Here is a 16,938-nt window from a genome sequence, read left to right on the forward strand (position 1 = left end):
AGGGCCGCTCGCCATCTAAATCCGGCCCTGCTACCATGTTGTTAGGTTTTCCCTTAGCTTTATTGAATTCAATGGTATTTACTTCTGAGTAGACACGTTAGTGTTAGGTTGTGGGCGAACATATCAGACGACACAGCGATTCTTCCAAAGCAGCTCTTTATTTGTAAGCTGGAACAGAACTGAACTGAGGAGCTCAGTCAGCCTGCTTATATAGAGCTCCACTAGAATGCAACAGTAACCATTTTCTGTAACTAGCCAATCACTGAACGTCACTTTCAATCCTTCATTTGCATACAAACTATCCAATCACTGAACGTCACTTTCGATCCTTCATTTGCATAACTATCTACAGTATCCCCCTGCTGGCCCAGGGTGAGAACTTCAGTACATAACAGTTAGGACTGCTGCTTTAGTGGGGAAAGTACCTTTTTTAAGAGGCTGGCAATAAAATTGGCCACAAAGAGGTTATCGTTATCCTAGTGAGTGGAAGTCCAAGGAAGGAAGTGTCCTTGTGCCAAGAGAGGATATTTCATCTGTATTGGGAAATGTGTTTTTAATGCAGCAAGAATGTTTGAGTGTAGGTGTTTGGACTACTGGAAAAAATGAAAAATTATTTATAAATTTATTACATGCATAACCCCCTCCTCAGAGATACACGTGTCCCCCGCCCCCATTTTATCACCACAACAATCCTGCACGGTGAAGTGGCTGAGAGTGACTGACCCAGCTCACTCAGTGACCTTTGTGATTGAGTGGGGATGTGAACCCAGGCCTCCCTGGTCTTAAGTCCAGCACCCCGATTAACCACTGGTCCATATTAGCAAATGTCAGTCTTAGGTGAAACAGGTTTTTTCTTTTCTTTTCTGAAATGTAGCTCTGATGGTCCAACACACATTCCTGGCCCTACCGTAATAAAACTCTATCTATCGGACTTCTGGGTTAGCGCAATCGGCTAATGGCGGATTCCCTCCGAGCTCCGGAGGGAATCTGCTCAGTAGGGGACGGGTCCTGCCGCGGCGGCGACGCGGGGACCCTCAGAAACCACAGGCGCTGAAGCCTGTGGACCTGGTGACTCGGCGGGCACCATTTGCGCCCCCCGACCCGCGAAGGAGCCTTTTTAAAGGCTTCGGAACGGGGGACAGGGAGCGGCGCGGTGCTGTGAGTCGACTGCTTCCCCTACGGAGTGAAGTCGCATGCCATGGTCGGAGAGCGCTGACTTCTTCCTTTGAACATTTGGACTAAAAGTAACAACCCGTGAGTAATACGGAAATTGGACTTAAAATTTCTTTTTTGGATTAGGCACGATCGGGGAAGGCGCAAAGAGGAAGTCTGTCTCCCCGCCTTGTAAACATTTTAAAGCAAGGACTAGATAACTAAGGTTGAGAGAACACCTTCTTCTTGAGAGGATAAAAGTAATTAATTTCACGTTTTGGCAGTATAAGCGATTTTGCTGGAGGATAAGAGTTAACTTTGAGAGTGGAACCGTCACCCCCCCCCAGGACCCGGGAGCGATCCGTGAGAGAGCCTGTTGAAGAGACATAGAAGATTTTGACAGCTGTCAAACTAGCTGTCAAAGTTGGGGAAAAAAGAGAACTTTGTTTTTGCTGTCTTTGCTGGTTATATTTGTTACATTCAGGTAATAAATTGTTGAAAATAAAGAGAAAAAGCTAATTTGACTTTTGGATTGGAACTGGAAGGAATACTAAGTAACCAGAACTCCTCTAGAGGGGGCTCTGGGACATTACAAGAATGGCTGCAAGTGGAAAAATACTGACTGAACTGGAGAGGGCTTTCTTTCTCTTCGGAAAGTTACAAGAACAAAGTAATGTTTTGGCTACAAATGTCACAACATTGAATGAAACAGTAAATAAACTTGCTGAATCTGGAAGGGACTTGACTCAAGTCTTTGCATCTGAACAAAAAGTTTTTGTAGCTGAACTAAAAATCTTTGCAGCTGAACAAGAAAAGAAATCTGAGAAATTTGAGAAAGTGGGGAAAGAGATATATGAAGATTTGGAGGGAAAGGAAGGAGGAGCTATAATGCCGCAGATGATTAAGGAAAGCCAGAGGCCTGTTAAGATGGATATAAAGGAAAATAAGAATGGGATCATGAAAATCTGGTCTGAATTGAAGAATGAGGAATGGAGAGATCTCCTCATGTGGAGATCTGAAGACCTATGGATTACAAACTTGACTAAAGTGGAAGCTGGAATTTTTGGGACATTTGGACTTAAAAGAAGTAAGAAACAAGATTTGGGCTACACTTTTAAATATGGAGGTCTGGCTGGAAGAAACATGGACCTTATTGGGACAGAGCTTCTCCGAGATTTGGTGTCCAATACAAAGGACTATCAAAAAAACCGGCAGAGAGGAATTGAGAGAGAATTAAGAGCCTCGGACGTGAGGTCACCAGGCTGACAGCAGATAGACTGATGGACATTTGTTGGGGTTCGAAACCGGGAAAGGCGGGGAGTGGGGCTTTGGGAATCCAAAGGGTGTACAATTATACTTTGTTTCTTTGTATTTTGTTTTGCTACTTATATAAAAATGGGGAACTCGTGAAAGGGAATTGGGGTCGACCTTAGAAAAAGATATTAAGAATAAGTACTGACGTATAAAGACTGAGGTTCATGTTAAAATTGGTTAACTAAAATGAATTAAATATAATAAGGTAAAATTTGGGGATAAGAACTTGCTGAACTAAAAATTGAACTGGAATACAAGAAGGGGAGGTGTGGGGAAGTCAGGGAAATATGTTATTGAAAGTAAGGAATGCAAATTCTATGTGTGTGTTTTTTAATTTTTTTTGTTTTTTCTCTATTTTTTGAAAACTTTAATAAATATATTTTAAATATCTTTTATTATTTTTTTTTTAAAAATAAAACTCTATCTATCTCAGCAAACAACCTTATTAATTGAGGACCAGGAAGGAACCATGGTCAAGGAAATTCTTAGTTGTATTTGTGAGCTGTGGAGAAGAATGTCTATCCTGTGAACAAGTGCACACAGGAGAGCGGCACAGAAAGCTTCGTATAAAAGACTAAATGTTGCCTTTTGTTTTGCAAATGGTGACTATTGCATGTAATAGCCTGAAAAGGGAATGTTTTCTTTAGAAAGCTTATTGGTCTTGGGACACTGATTGCAATGACCTGAAGTGCTTGACAGGAAGAGAAGAAATTCCTTTGTATATAGCTAACCATGAATCATCATGTATGTTTTTTTAGATTTAATCTTTATTTCTTGTTAGCCCGATTTACCCTCTTTTCCAGGAAGAGCTAAAAACATTGTAAATAATTTATGTAAACCATATAGGAAAGAAGGTGTGAAGGAGGCTGATAAAAACTTAACTAGAAAAAAAACATGTTAATAGCCCAGGACAATTGGTTGAACAATAAGAGCCAATGACTTGAAATATTCTCCTGATAGTTCAGAATCTCTCTCGAGGATTTGGAATGAGATACACACCAGAGCTTAATGAGTATGTTAGGATAGAGACAGATGAAGGATTAGTGACTTTACTGCCTTCTGAAGGAAGAGTGAGGCAAACAAATAACAATGCTTTATCAGAAGTAAATAATAATTGCAAGTATATATGTTTAGTACAACAGAGCCTAGGGCTTGCCAATCAGAAGGTCGGCGGTTCGAATCCCTGCAAAGGGGTGAGCTCCCATTGTTTGGTCCCTGCTCCTGCCAACCTAGCAGTTCGAAAGCACGTCAAAGTGCAAGTAGATAAATAGGTACCGCTCCGGCGGGAAGGTAAACGGCATTTCCGTGTGCTGCTCTGGTTCGCCAGAAGCAGCTTAGTCATGCTGGCCACATAACCCGGAAGCTGTATGCCGTCTCCCTCAGCCAATAAAGCGAGATTAGCGCCGCAACCCCAGAGTCGGTCACGATTGGACCTAATGGTCAGGGGTCCCTTTACCTTTACCTTTACTCTGTCATAAAACTCTGCCAGCTGAGGGGAGGTCAAAAGGTGAGCAGGATAGTTTTCCCAGTGGGCCTTGGCCCATCCTTATCCTCCAATATCTCCCATCTATGATGTCAATGCATCTGGACTGGATGTAATACTGATGAGCCGTGGACTTTCCATTTGAAAAACACAAAGTGTCTTGTGTCCCCTTGAAGGCTAAGGGCAGCTCTGAACTCAGTCTTTGGCAGGAAGGAATTCAAACACATGCTGGGATATTTAGGGCCACTTCAGACAACCTGTTCATTCAGTATTCATCCCAAAGATTATGTGGTAGTTAGACTGTTCCCAGTCTACACTGAGCCTTTGCTTTCATTTGTTTACAAAGAGAATGAGGATTCATCCTGCATTCATCCTGATTTGCTTGTGGAGTCTTCCCATTAATCCTTTGTTCATCCTAGACTTTTTGGTGCATTTTGCCATTTATTTCCTAACCACAAAAAGTCTGTTTGCTTTAAAAATAGGTTTGTCGTGCTAAGTGACAGAGTGCTTTAATCCCTTGAAAATTGTAGAATGAAGACATGATTAATGGGAAGATGTATAAACACCCCGCAAGCAAATCAGAATGAATGTTCATTCTCATATAACAACCCCTACCCACCAACAAATCAAATAAAGACAGGATATAATCTAACCTCCACTCCACATAAATAAACTTTGTGCCAGCAAATCAGGATCAATGCTCAATAAAGACAGGATATAATTTAACCTGCACGCCAAATATGCTTGTGGAAGTAAATCAAGATAAATGCTCAATAAACAGGGCATCTGGAGGAGCCCTGAAATGTCCTATGGCATGATATTTCAGACACTTTTGCTCAAGTGTGCTACTGTTAATTGGGACTATCCCATATTCCCATACTGCAGTGAAACAGCAGTACAGTTATGTACTTAATCCATTCCGGAGGTCCGTTCGTAACCAGAAACCGCTTGTAACATGAGGAGCACTTTCGCTAATGGCGCCTCCCGCTGCTGCCATGCCACCGGAGCGTGATTTCCGCTCGCATCCTGGGGCAAAGTTCGCAACAAGGGGCATCTACTTCTGGGTTAGCGGAGCGCATAACCCGAAGCATTCGTAAGGAGGATGGTACATAACACGAGGTACCACTGTATTAAACCTTTCTGTCAGGGCAAGGTAACTGCTTTTTACTTAGCACGCTAGGGAAGCAACAGGGATCCCCTGTACTTGCGTCCTGAGAGGTCTTATGGCACTGCCTAGACCAGGGGTCAGCAAGGTTTATCTTGCCTGGGCTGGTCCCACAGAGATCCCTCTGTGGGCTGGATCACGCCCGCGATTTTTGGCATCTGCACAGATGTGATTTTCGGCACCACGGAAGCGAGTCCCCGTGCCATGCTGTGCCAGTTTAGCACAGCGCCTGAGCGGGCATCTCAGTTCAGGGGCAGCTTGTGGGCCGACCAAATGACCTCCGTGGGCCACTTCCGGCCCATGGGCCTTAGGTTGCTGACCCCTGGCCTAGACTTCTCCTCAGATTATTCCACAGTCTTCTCAGGCAGATCATTCTGCAGCTGGGTGCGCAGGCATCATAGCCTGAATGTGAACCTGAAATGATATTTCTACAATTTTTCATGAGAATGTGAAGAATTTACTTATGTCGTGATTCTTCAACGATATCTCTCCTTCCTTGACTCAACACCGTCTTTCCTTAAGCACCAAACCATTAAAGAGGCCTCACCAACTCTTGTCAAGACACATACAATCTACAAAAAGCCCTTCTATAGCTGCTAAAACTCAGAGGTGCTAAGAAAAAGACTAACATGGCACACAGTTTGAACTTCTGGTTATAAAACCGGAAAAAACGCAGTCAGCTTTAAGACAGGGAACAGAGCCATGGGCAACTGTGGCCTAACAAGCCAGGTAGAAGCGCTGCAGCCAGGTGTGTGAAGGATGAGATGAGGAGGAAGCATGTGGGAACACAGCCTGTTCTCTGCTTGTTAACCTATGGTTTGTCAGCCTGTGAGATCTGGGCAAGGGCCACCGATGCCAAGCAGGGATCTGAAGCTGAGGGCCGGCCCTGCCATTGAGCAGAGGAGACAGATGCCTCAGGTGCCATATGCTGAGGGGTCGGAACAGACAGAGCGGTGTGTGCCTTGTCTTCTCTGAGGTAGCCCTTGGCCCTCAGGAGCATCAGAGGTGGTGCCCCACGGCCACTGTTGAAGTAAGATTCAACCGCCAGCAGGGTCTGCTTCTGTATGTGGAATGGAGAGAGGAGCCATCTTTTCCTTCGCCTCAGGCAGCCAAATGTTATAGGCTAACCCTGCTAAAGCTCAGTCTCCCCAGACCAAAGGCTAAACCAAACGCCATCCCGTAAATTTGCCCCTACCCTCAGCAATGTCTAGATTCTAGAACATGAACTGATCCCATGAGGCAAGGTAAAGTGACCGCCTCAGGCGGCAGGATCTGAAGCAGATCTTTGTTTTTCTTTTGTTCCTGGTGTGGGTCTTCACTCCCTGTTTCTTCCTGAGTGAGAAGGGGACCACCATGCTGTGGTTTGCCTCAGGTGCCAAAATGTCCTGGGCTGGCTGGACAAAGACCAGTCACCATCTCTCGGCTTAAAGTACCTCAAAGGGCTGTTGTGAGGCTAAAATGGGGAGGGGAGATAACTATATACACCACCCTGAGCTACTTGGAGGAAAGGTGGGATAGAAATGTAAAGAATAAATAAATAAATAAATAAATAAATAAATAAATAAATAAATAAATAAGGGGAAGCAGGGATAGGAAGGAAACATATTGACTGTTGCAGAGTCAGGCCACCAGGTAGATTTTCCACAAGCAATGAGGAGGAAAGTCAGAAGCGCTGTGGTGATTTTCCTCACCAGGTCCAGGTATACGTAGAAATGCCTAGTTTAGCCCTAAGTCCAGCACTCTGTGCTCCACGCCACACTGACTCGAGGAACAGGACCCTTACCCTTCGGGAATTCAAGGCTACGACATGCTCGGTATATGTTCCTGTGGGCTGAAATGTGCTTCTGCTTTTGTTCTGCTCTGTAACCCTGACAAGGCCCTGTGCCCGGCCCCCAACCTTTCCTGGAAGGGGCTGGGGCCCCTCGGTGTTCTGAGGGGCCCCTGCACAACTTCAGAAGAATCTTAATCCCCCAGAGAAGGTGTTGCTTCTGACACACACTGTACATTTAAGGCATATTTAAGGCGCATGACTTTGCCCTCCCCCTCCTGAATCCTGGGAAGTGAAGTTTGTTTATGGTGCCAAGGATAGTAGCTCTGTAAGGGATAAACTACATTTCCCAGGGTACTTTGGGGAGAGCCACATGTTTGAAATGTGTCAGTGCTCCGTACCTCCTCCCTGGGTAAAGGCCAAGATCCATGGCCAGAGGCTTGTGGGGGGGCCTGGTTCCTTGAACTGAGGAATCAAGGACTGGATGACTCCTAGTTTGGCTGACGGAGACGTCTCACAGCAGGGACAGGCAAATCTTTCGCTTGGTTCACTCACTCCCAGTCAAGGGCTACAGTCCAAGCCGTGCATATTGCAGTTTTTTCCATTGTCTCAGGCAGGGGGTTGCAGCAGCAGTTTGGCGTTTGGGAGGGTTTTTGAGCTGCTCATCACGACTGAATTCCAATAAGAAACAAGGCCTCAGGAATTCCATTTCCAATTTCTCCTTTTCTACTTCAGACAAATGAGACTGGGAAAATGAGTGCAGCAGTCCAGGTCCTGAGAGGCTCCCTTGGAATCAAATTGCTCTCTCTCTCTCTCACACACACACACACAGCTTCCCTCTCCATTAGCCCCTTAGTTTGGCTAAGTTAGACCTAATAGTACAGCTTTAAAACCATACAGCTAAGAACAGCAGGAGGAGCCAAAGCTGGCTTCCCAGACGCCTGACATTTACCTTTCCAGAGTTTCTCATTAACACAAGAGACTGAGTTTCCATGCTGGACCAGACCAAGGGTCCTTCTACCAGGCATCTTATTTCCCTGGTGGGCCATGAGGGCGACGGAGCCCCCTCACGCTGTTTTTCCTCAGCAACTGGTATTCACTGGCACGCTGCCTCTGCTCTCGGAGGCGTCATAGAGCCATCACAAGTTGTAATCACAGATCACCTTATCCACTATGAAGTTGTCTAATCTTCTTATTACAGACTATGTTAACAGCTGCCTCAGGTCAACAGGTACAGTTGCTGTGGATCATGTGGCTTTGCTTAACTTGCATAACGTATACAGGAGGCCAGATTTTATTGTAGAATTCGATGACCCTAAAAATATTATTTTTCAGAAAATCATGGGGTTGTATCTAATTAAATCACTGCATGTGCAGAACAACTTCCATGAGCGCAATGGAGCTGCCCCTTCCTCTCCTCAGTGTTGGTTGGTAAGGAAAAATTAAAACATAGAAAGGAGAATTCCATGGATGATCCAGGTTTGGAGCAAGTACTCTTTGGTGAGAGAACCCCAGCAGAGATTTAAAATCACAAAACATGCAGCCAAGTACAGCATGGAAATGCAGGCTATTAGACCTTTAAAATATGCGCTTGTGAGTTTCTTCCAAAGTTCTCCTCTTCCTTTAGCATAGAAAAAGACTACATGTTTTGTAGGTTAAAAATGGTTTCATGTGCTTTTCCATACAGTATTCAGAAGACACAGGCAAGCAAAACTTAGGTTAGTTCCAAAATGGTGAAAGTTCCTAAATTGTATAAGAACACGGGGAGAAGGAGGGCAAAGCTCCACTGCGCTTGCAGAAGTTGCTCCATTACGCAATGACTTAGCTGGATTCAGCACAAGAGTGTATCCAGCCCGGGAAGTAACTCACAAGATCCAGGACAGGGGCGGGTACCTTTTTGGCTCCATGGGCCAGATCCTTATCAGGATTGGCATCACAGGTCGAATTTGAGCTGTGGGTGCTGCCCACCTGTCACTCACATGACAACCTTATGACATCTCATGATTGTAGGAGAAAGAAGGAGGAAACCCATCCTGAACTGAGGTCCACTATTAAATATTCCTAAAAATCTTACACAAAATGTATCCAGTTCTACCCAAAGGAGGCTTCTTTGGCAACTAGACACCTGGTATAACTAGAAAAACAACCGTTCTTTATGTAAGATAAAGGAAGTTGCTTTTGGATGGGTGCACACAATTCTCCAACTTGCAAATGCCCATCATAGTACATGACAGCTGAAGGATTTCAGGTTTGCATTCTTTATAATCAATTAGCATGCAAATAAAGAGTCACCTGCAGTATATGTATACACACAGACACACGCAGACACACTAGCAACCCTTTTAATTAAACAGGGCTGCCAGTGCAGTTTTTCTGTAAAATAGAGCCTCTGGGTTGACAGGGATGGGAGACTTATGGCCCTTCAGATGTTGCTTGACTACACAGACCTCATCATCCTTGATCATTGGTTATGCTGGCTGAGGCTGATGGGAGTTGGAGTCCAACAACATATGGTTCTCAACTTTGATGTAAAGGGTTTTGTTTTGTTTTTTTTAAAAATATTCTCCCCTTTTTACTGTTTTTGGCACGTACGTGCACATGGTCCCTCCAGCAATAAGACCTCTCATTTTCAGCTTTAGCATCTTGTAAGCACCATTCTGTGAACTGTTTTAAGGCCCGGGACTCCCCTTCCTGCTCCACTCAAGGTGCTTGGCTCCCTTCACTTTCTTGAAAAAGGGTTCTTGACCCAGCTTAGCATATTAGCAAGCAGTCTAGACAGAGGGAGAGCAACCTGCTCTGGTACCCGGAGTGGCACTCGTCCCAGGGGGCATGGTGCGTGTCCCAGGGGCCATGTGCGGTGAGTGACGCATGTCCCGGAGATGCCGCCAATCATTTGTCACCCGTCCTTTGGAATGGCCCCTGGGTTGGACCGCCCCCCCGGCCCCGCCTCGGAACGCCCCTGTGTCTAGACAGTCTCTAGGAAAAAACTCTTACAAAATAAAGGTAGTTTCTTGCAGAGAAGCAGCAGAGATAGCATACATAGCAAAATAAAGAGTATTTCAGCAAATGTTTTATTGCTTGGGCTCAGGCAGTCAATAAGAAGGAGGTCTCAAGACTTCTAAATGTCTCTTAATGAAACATTTTCAAAGTGTCCAAGATGGAACAACACAGTGAGTTTACAGTGCGCCACACCCTTTAAAGTAGCCCAGCCTCCTCCTTTTCTCCCCTTGGCTGCTCCAGAGTAACAGTAAGAGCCCATCAGCTGGGGCTGGTGCATACCCTCCAACATCCTGGTGAGGCTAATTGGGACATGACCTTGATGGAGGCCCCATCCCCTCTCACCCCCCCATGACTGCCCGCCCACCACCATTGTACTTCTGGAAGCTGGCATAGCTTCCAGAAGTAGGAAGAGGAGGAGGTGGCACACAAGCACAAGGTGAGAGTGTGAGACCAAAAACGTGTGTCAGAGCATGGGAGCCAAAACGGGACACCCCAGGATACACTCAGAAGCCGGGGCACCTTCTGTAATTCTGGGATGTCCCACTTAAAACAGGACAGTTGTGCGGTATGCTGAAGGAGTCCAACATCAGCGGAGAGTCAAAGGCTCCCCACCCCTGCTGCATAAGGGTCCTTTGGTTGATAAAACCAAGTCTGAACGAAATCAAGGTGCAGTTCGCAGCAGAGCAATGACTGCACAGGAACATAGGAATTTGCCTAATCTCATCGATCCTTTGAGCCGAGTGTTGTCTGCACTGACTGTCAGCAGCTCTCCAGTGTTTCAGGCCGGGTTGTCTCTCAGTCGTACCTGGAGATGCTGGTGATTGAACCTGGGACTATCTGCCTGTAGAACAGGTGCTCCGCCACTGAGCTGTGGCCCTTCTTCTGAAGGGAGGTGCCCAGGCTTTCTGCTCCGTGGAGTGGTCTGCCTGATTCCTATGGGGCCATTAGTAGAGCATGGCACAAATAAAAACAGCTACTCATCTTTGAAAACTTCAAATGTCCCATCTTGATAATGAGATCATATATTTATTCCCCTGGGTCTTTTTAATTAAAGCAGGAGGCAAGTCATAAATGACATCATATACCAGAACTGAGTAACCACGTCTCTGCTATGTAACCAAAAACCGATTAGCATGAAAAGTCAGAATCCCACAAAGCAGGCAGCAAACAGAGCACGCGAGTCTGGGTGTGTGGGTGACAGAAAGGATTAAAGAGAGGAAATGCCAAATGCACACGCATATCACACTGCTTTGCTAACTACCCAGATGGAGTTCTGGGAACTATAAAATGGTAGTAGCCCATGTCCAGCCGACTCAGGAGAATCATATTACAATGTAAGCAATCCACAAAGTGACGCAGAATTGTCAGGACAAGACAAGATGCTCCATGTGGCATTAGGATGCTTCTCTGTATCAAAGTCTCCTCCTCTTACTCCAGAATGCAAGAGTCCTTCTTCACACAGCGCAGTTAAACTACGGAACTCGCTCACATGGGAGGCCACCAACCTAGATGGCTTTAAGAGAGGATTAGACCAATTCATGGAGGGTAAAGCCATCAACAGCTCCTCACCACAAGGACCATGCTCTGCCTCCACAGTTGGAAGCAGGACTGGAAACTGTCTGAGGGGAGAGGTCCTGCCTGTGGGTTTCCCACAGGAACCTGGTTGGCCGCTGTGAGAACAGGATGCTAGACTAGATGGCCCATTGGCTGGATTCAGCAGGACACATTTTATATTCTTATGGCAGGGGCTGATGGGAGTTGGAGTCCAACAACACCACACTGGGAGAAAGCTGCTTTATGCTATTATGCTCTTCAGTAGCCACAGTGACTGATCCCTACACCGATCTTCTCAAAAACCCTCTTTCCCCTGCCAATCAGCCCCTCCAGAGGCTCCTTCTGTTCCTCATTCACATGGATTAGGCGCCTGTGGGTTGGTTTGTTTTTTCGCCACTTGAGCCAATCTTTCTGAGCTGTGCTCATACCCAACTTGCTGCCCTTGCTCTGTCCAAAAAAATCCCCCCCACCAGAAGTTTTAACCTCAAAAAATGCAAAGAACGTCCTCTGAATTGGACTAAGCCAACAAGCACAGAGGAACAGAAAGGAAGGAAGGGAGAGAGAGGGGCTTCTATAGCAAGCAAGATGGGTGGGGAGGGGTGGCAGAGAAAATAACACACATCCAGTTCAGGAAGGGAGGCAAGAAAATGTAGATGCTGAAAGAGAGGCTCTGGTCTGACAAGCCATTTATTTGCCTGCCCTGACAGCAGAATTGCTCTCTCTCTGTATCTTTTGAGGGCATTTTTTTTTGTATTTAACAGTATGCAAGCAAAGGTGGGTGGGGAGAAACATTTAATAATAATTTTGAAAAAAATTGAGTACATTTAAACAAGGTAAACGCTAACCATGGGTGGAATTCAGTGTGGCACTATTACAAATATTCCATCTGCACAAGCATGCTGTTGGGGGGGGGGTTCCTTCTGACTCCACCCCCTGGAGCCAATTTCATGAGTGTGGGGAGAGGCTTCTGCTGACGGGGTTAATTAGGTGACTCTCATCCTACTATTCCAGAAACCTTTCTAAATCCATACATCAGAATCTCACAATATTCCCAACAAAGCACGTGGATTTAGGTTTTCTTGTACTTTGTTGCATCAGCCTATTTTAAAAGAAATTTATCATACTTCTGTCTACCCACTTTGACCTTGAATCATTTTAGTCAGTTTAGCCATGGAAGCTACCGTATATGCCAAACTTTAGCCAGTCAATCATCCAGGGTTGGAGATCAAATTTATTCCAGTTATAAGCAATAGCTATACAGGCTGCAGTCAATAAGTAAAGGGCCATCTCTCTACCAACCATTGGCCCTACATCTTTAATATAACCAAACAAAATTGCTAGTGGGTCCATTGGTAATATATGTCCCGTACTTGTTTCAATTCCTTTAATAACATCAATCCAAAGCTTCCTTATTTGGTCCAGAAAATATGTAAGATGTCAGCACTGAGTATTTTACATCTCCAGCGTAAACTGCTCACTGTTTTATAAACACAGGTAAGACATCTTGGTGTTACATGCCTTAAATATCTCTCTGCATACAGTTTAAAGCACACAACACACCCACCCTGACAAAATAATCCTGGGAACTGCTGTGTACCCCCCCCCCCAGAGCTACAATTCCTAATGCCCTTAGCAAACTACAGTTCCTGGGATTCTTGGGGGGGGGGGTGTTTTTAATGCATGATGTGTACGTAGTCCCCCCCCCCAGCACCTTCTTACTGGTTCCTTTCCACCCTGCACTGCTTCCAGCCCCAGAACCAGGGGCCAAGAAAGGCTGTTGCCTCTGATTTGTGATTTGTGAAGTCATGGAAAGTCAGTAAGTGTTTTTTTCAATCACTTGGGTTTGTTCTACCGCCAGAGAGACAGAAGGTGCTTGTGAGATTTTTCTGCTTCAGGTGATAAAATAAGTTGATCCACCTTATGTACTGTACAAAGAGGGGGGAGGGATTTGCTGCTCTTCCTCAGGCTGGCCTTGGGCTGGACCTGAATACAAAGGGGTCAGAGAAGCTAGACTTGCAACTGGGCTGCTGGCGCTCCGCAATCTCAGTGGCCTTGTGACCCACCCTTAAGGGAACTCCTGGGATGCCTGCCTGCCTATAAGCCTATTACCAATTACATAGCCTCCCACATTTCACAGCTGAACAGACACTCTTGCGCGCTTGAAAACCTTCCATTCTCACCTTGAAGATCACTGCTAAGCTCCTGCCTGCCCTCCCCTCTGTTTATTGCCCATCACCAAAGGCTCTTCATTTGCTCGGTAATATAGTGCAATCTCTTCCAGGGGTCTTCTAAAAAATAAGCCCTATTGAGTCTGATGAGTTTTACAGTGCCAGGTAGGGATGGCCAGTGTCTCAATTTTTATTTCTCTCAGTTTCTAATTTTTTTAATCCTAGGTTTAGAAATGTAACAAAGATACATGCAATTAAAAAAAAAAGTCTGGATGGAAATTCATACACATTTTCACACATATTTCTTCTAAGGCCAGATTTGGCCCTTGGGGCTGATGTTCACCACCCTGAATAATTTACTCTATTTCTGCATCAAAGTTCAAAATAGCAGAACATTATTTTTTTTAAGACCAAAAATTAAGAATCAAGCCAGAGAAATTTGGTCCCTTTCTCTGCAATTTTTTTAATGAATTGGTTGCGGCATTTGTATTCCACTCAGCTTTTAGTGTATTCTAATCTTACCAGAAGTTGCATACACACGGTGCATCTAAAGCACATTCCCACCAATAAGAATCATGGGAACTGTAGTTTACCACTCAGAGCTACAATTCCCAGCACTCTTAATCGGCACTTCCCAGGATTCTTTTTGAGGGAGGGAGGGAAATATGTTTTAAGTGTGTTGTAAATGTATGGTGTGGGATACTGCCTTGGTCTTACCAGTTTTAATGCTGTGAATTTATTTTTTTAATGTAACTAGTCTTCAATTGCTGTAAAGCACCTCGAAGTCCCTCTTTAGGGCCAAGAGGCAACATATAAACTTTTTGGTTTCATGTATTTATTTATAATTTTAAAACCCCATATTGATACATGTTCAAAACAGCAGCACCAAGCAAATAAAACTGACAGCTATCTACAATTTTAGAGATGAAATGAAATCTCTCCCCCATTCCCTTCCTTGAATTCACCCTGATTCACATATGGCTAAAAGGGAGCATTTGATTTCAGAAGTTCCAGGAGACAATGTTTTCATAAGAAGATCAGAAGAGCCTGGCTGCTGGGTCAGGCCAAAGGTCCCTCTGGTCCAGCTTCCAGTTCTCACAGTGGCCAGCCAGAGCCCCAGAGGAAGCCACAAGCTGCACCTGAGCACAAAAGCATTCCCTCCAGTTGTGATTCAGAGGCATACTGCCCCCAACAGGGGAGGTGGAACACAGCCCTCATAACTGCAGTGGCACCTTTTCTTTTCTGCCACATCCTTTAATAGTACAGCTCTTCCATTCTGCAGGTACCATTTCCCCCTCTCCCTCAACATCCCTCTGGAAAGTGCCATTTTAGGGTAATTTAGGGGCAAGGGTGGGTCAGCAGAACAGTAGCCACTGGCTGTCAACTGCTGCAAGATGCTCCCCATCACCACACGCAGCAGCAAAAAGTTTTTTGTTTTTTAAGGGAAACTGCAATTGCTGCACAGTTACTTCTTAATGGGTCAAGACTGTGCACAGCTAAGGAAAGCTTTGCCCCTGTCATTCCTAAAGCTGTCTGCAATGATCTTTAAAAAGTGTCTTTTGACCAGAAACCTCATTTCACACACATGGGACACAGTGGCAGATTCAGCTGTTCTCTCAAAGCAAGAGAGCTGTCGTCTCCTGTCAGATGCAGTGAGTGGACCACTATACTGTAATTCTGGGGTGAGTGGGTGGGTTGTGGGGCAGGGTAGGGAGGGATTCTCATACAACCCACTTGTTCCCATTTACCAGTCCTTCTTTTCTTGCACCTCTTCCTTGTGAAGCACTGCCACAGCATGTTAGAATTGGAAGGGGACCCTGCTCAACTGCAGCATCCCTGGCAGAGAGCTGTCCAGGCTTTGCTTGAGCACCTCCAGCTGTGGAGAGCCCACCCTCACCTCCTGATGCAAGTCTGCTCCACAAACTCTGCTGCTTTCACCCTGTTCTTGAAAGCAAGCCTGCTTCATCTTCTATGTGACAGCCCTTCAGATATTCAAAGACAGTTATCACGCCTCCCCTTAATCTGCTCTTTTCCACACTAAAACATATCCAGCTCTTTCAATCATACATCATAGGTTTCCATGCCCCTGTGATCAACATCAACCTCTGGAGGCAATGGACTTTCTGATGTGTGGTGTCCACAACTGAGAATAGTTGTCCAAACAACCCACTCTGAGAAGAGCAGAATACAGAGCTCCCACTTAGCCTCTGGGGATGCCCTTCTAACTATTTATTTGCATGCATACATATTATATATACCATATTTTTCCATGTATAAGACTAGTTTTTACTTTAAAATTATGTGAAAAACTGTGGGTCATCTTATACACTGGGCCATCTCCCCCCTATTTTCTTAAATTGGTGTCCCTAAAAATAGGGGGTGTCTTATACACAGGGGCGTCTTATACACAGAAAAATACGGTGTGTGTGTGTATATGCACACAATGTAATTCTAGGCAAGTTTACTCTGAGCATAAGTCCCATTTATTCCAGAAAGACTTGAGGATTGCAGTCTCAGGCTCAAGTTGGGCCTCTGGAAGTTAAAACTATGTGGGAGTGGGATGAAAACTGACTCTAGTGCACATGCACAAAAACGGCCGGCACATGGACACTAGCACCGATGTGCGCCTTTTCCCTGCCACCCACCCTGCCAGGAACTGCTAAGTGCTTTATTCTAGCAGAAGCACAATCACAGCCATTGTGAGGGTTCAGTCACTCTGACTAAAGCTCTCTTAGGAACTGTTTACTAACACACCCTGATTCAGGAACAGCAAAAAGAGAGAGGCATAAATGAATACAAGAAGCAAGGAGGCAGAAGTAGGGAACGGAATAGACTGCATTGCACAGAGACAAAAGTGTCCCAGCTTCTAGTCTCTATGAAACTTTGGAGATGAATTCATTCCATCCATGCTTCTAGCCAGAAAGTCAAACACAAACACATCTAGACACTCATACATTCACGCCCCTTGCCATCGTATGCCACAAAACAGCCAGCGTCTCTGGCTGAATAATTTTAATGAGATGACGCAGCCTGTAATTCCATGCTTGCCTGTGCAGAGAGAGAGAAAGAGAGAGAGTTAGGTAACACACCTTGGTCAACTGCATTCTTGTGGCGCTTCTTGGGCTCCCTTTCCCCCGGGGTGCAGAGCAGCAATCCGTTCCCCAACAATCGGACCCTCCTTCCCAGCCCATACGATCCCTTCTGCTTCCTCTCTCTCTTTCTCCGGCAAAAGTTGTGGGTATTTCCCCCCCTTCTCTGGATCTTTAGAACTGCCTTGCCTTACAAACTCCTCCTCCCTGTCCCACTCTTTCCACCCCCTTGCTCTCCATCTCTC

General features: G+C 45.3%; 1 protein-coding gene across 1 annotated transcript in view; it reads right to left on the reverse strand.

Moving 5' to 3' along the window:
• The window catches only part of TNS2 (tensin 2), a 139,248-nt gene extending 122,373 nt beyond the window's left edge, over window positions 1-16,875 (reverse strand). The window contains exon 1 of the mRNA XM_083599723.1: window positions 16,694-16,875. Within this exon, the coding sequence (XP_083455849.1) occupies window positions 16,694-16,795 (102 nt within the window). The 5' untranslated portion in view covers window positions 16,796-16,875. The remainder of the gene's footprint in view (window positions 1-16,693) is intronic.
• Window positions 16,876-16,938: the final 63 nt, after the last annotated feature.

Source organism: Podarcis filfolensis, assembly GCF_964270895.1.
Source record: "Podarcis filfolensis genome assembly, chromosome: 2".
NCBI lineage: Eukaryota > Metazoa > Chordata > Lepidosauria > Squamata > Lacertidae > Podarcis > Podarcis filfolensis.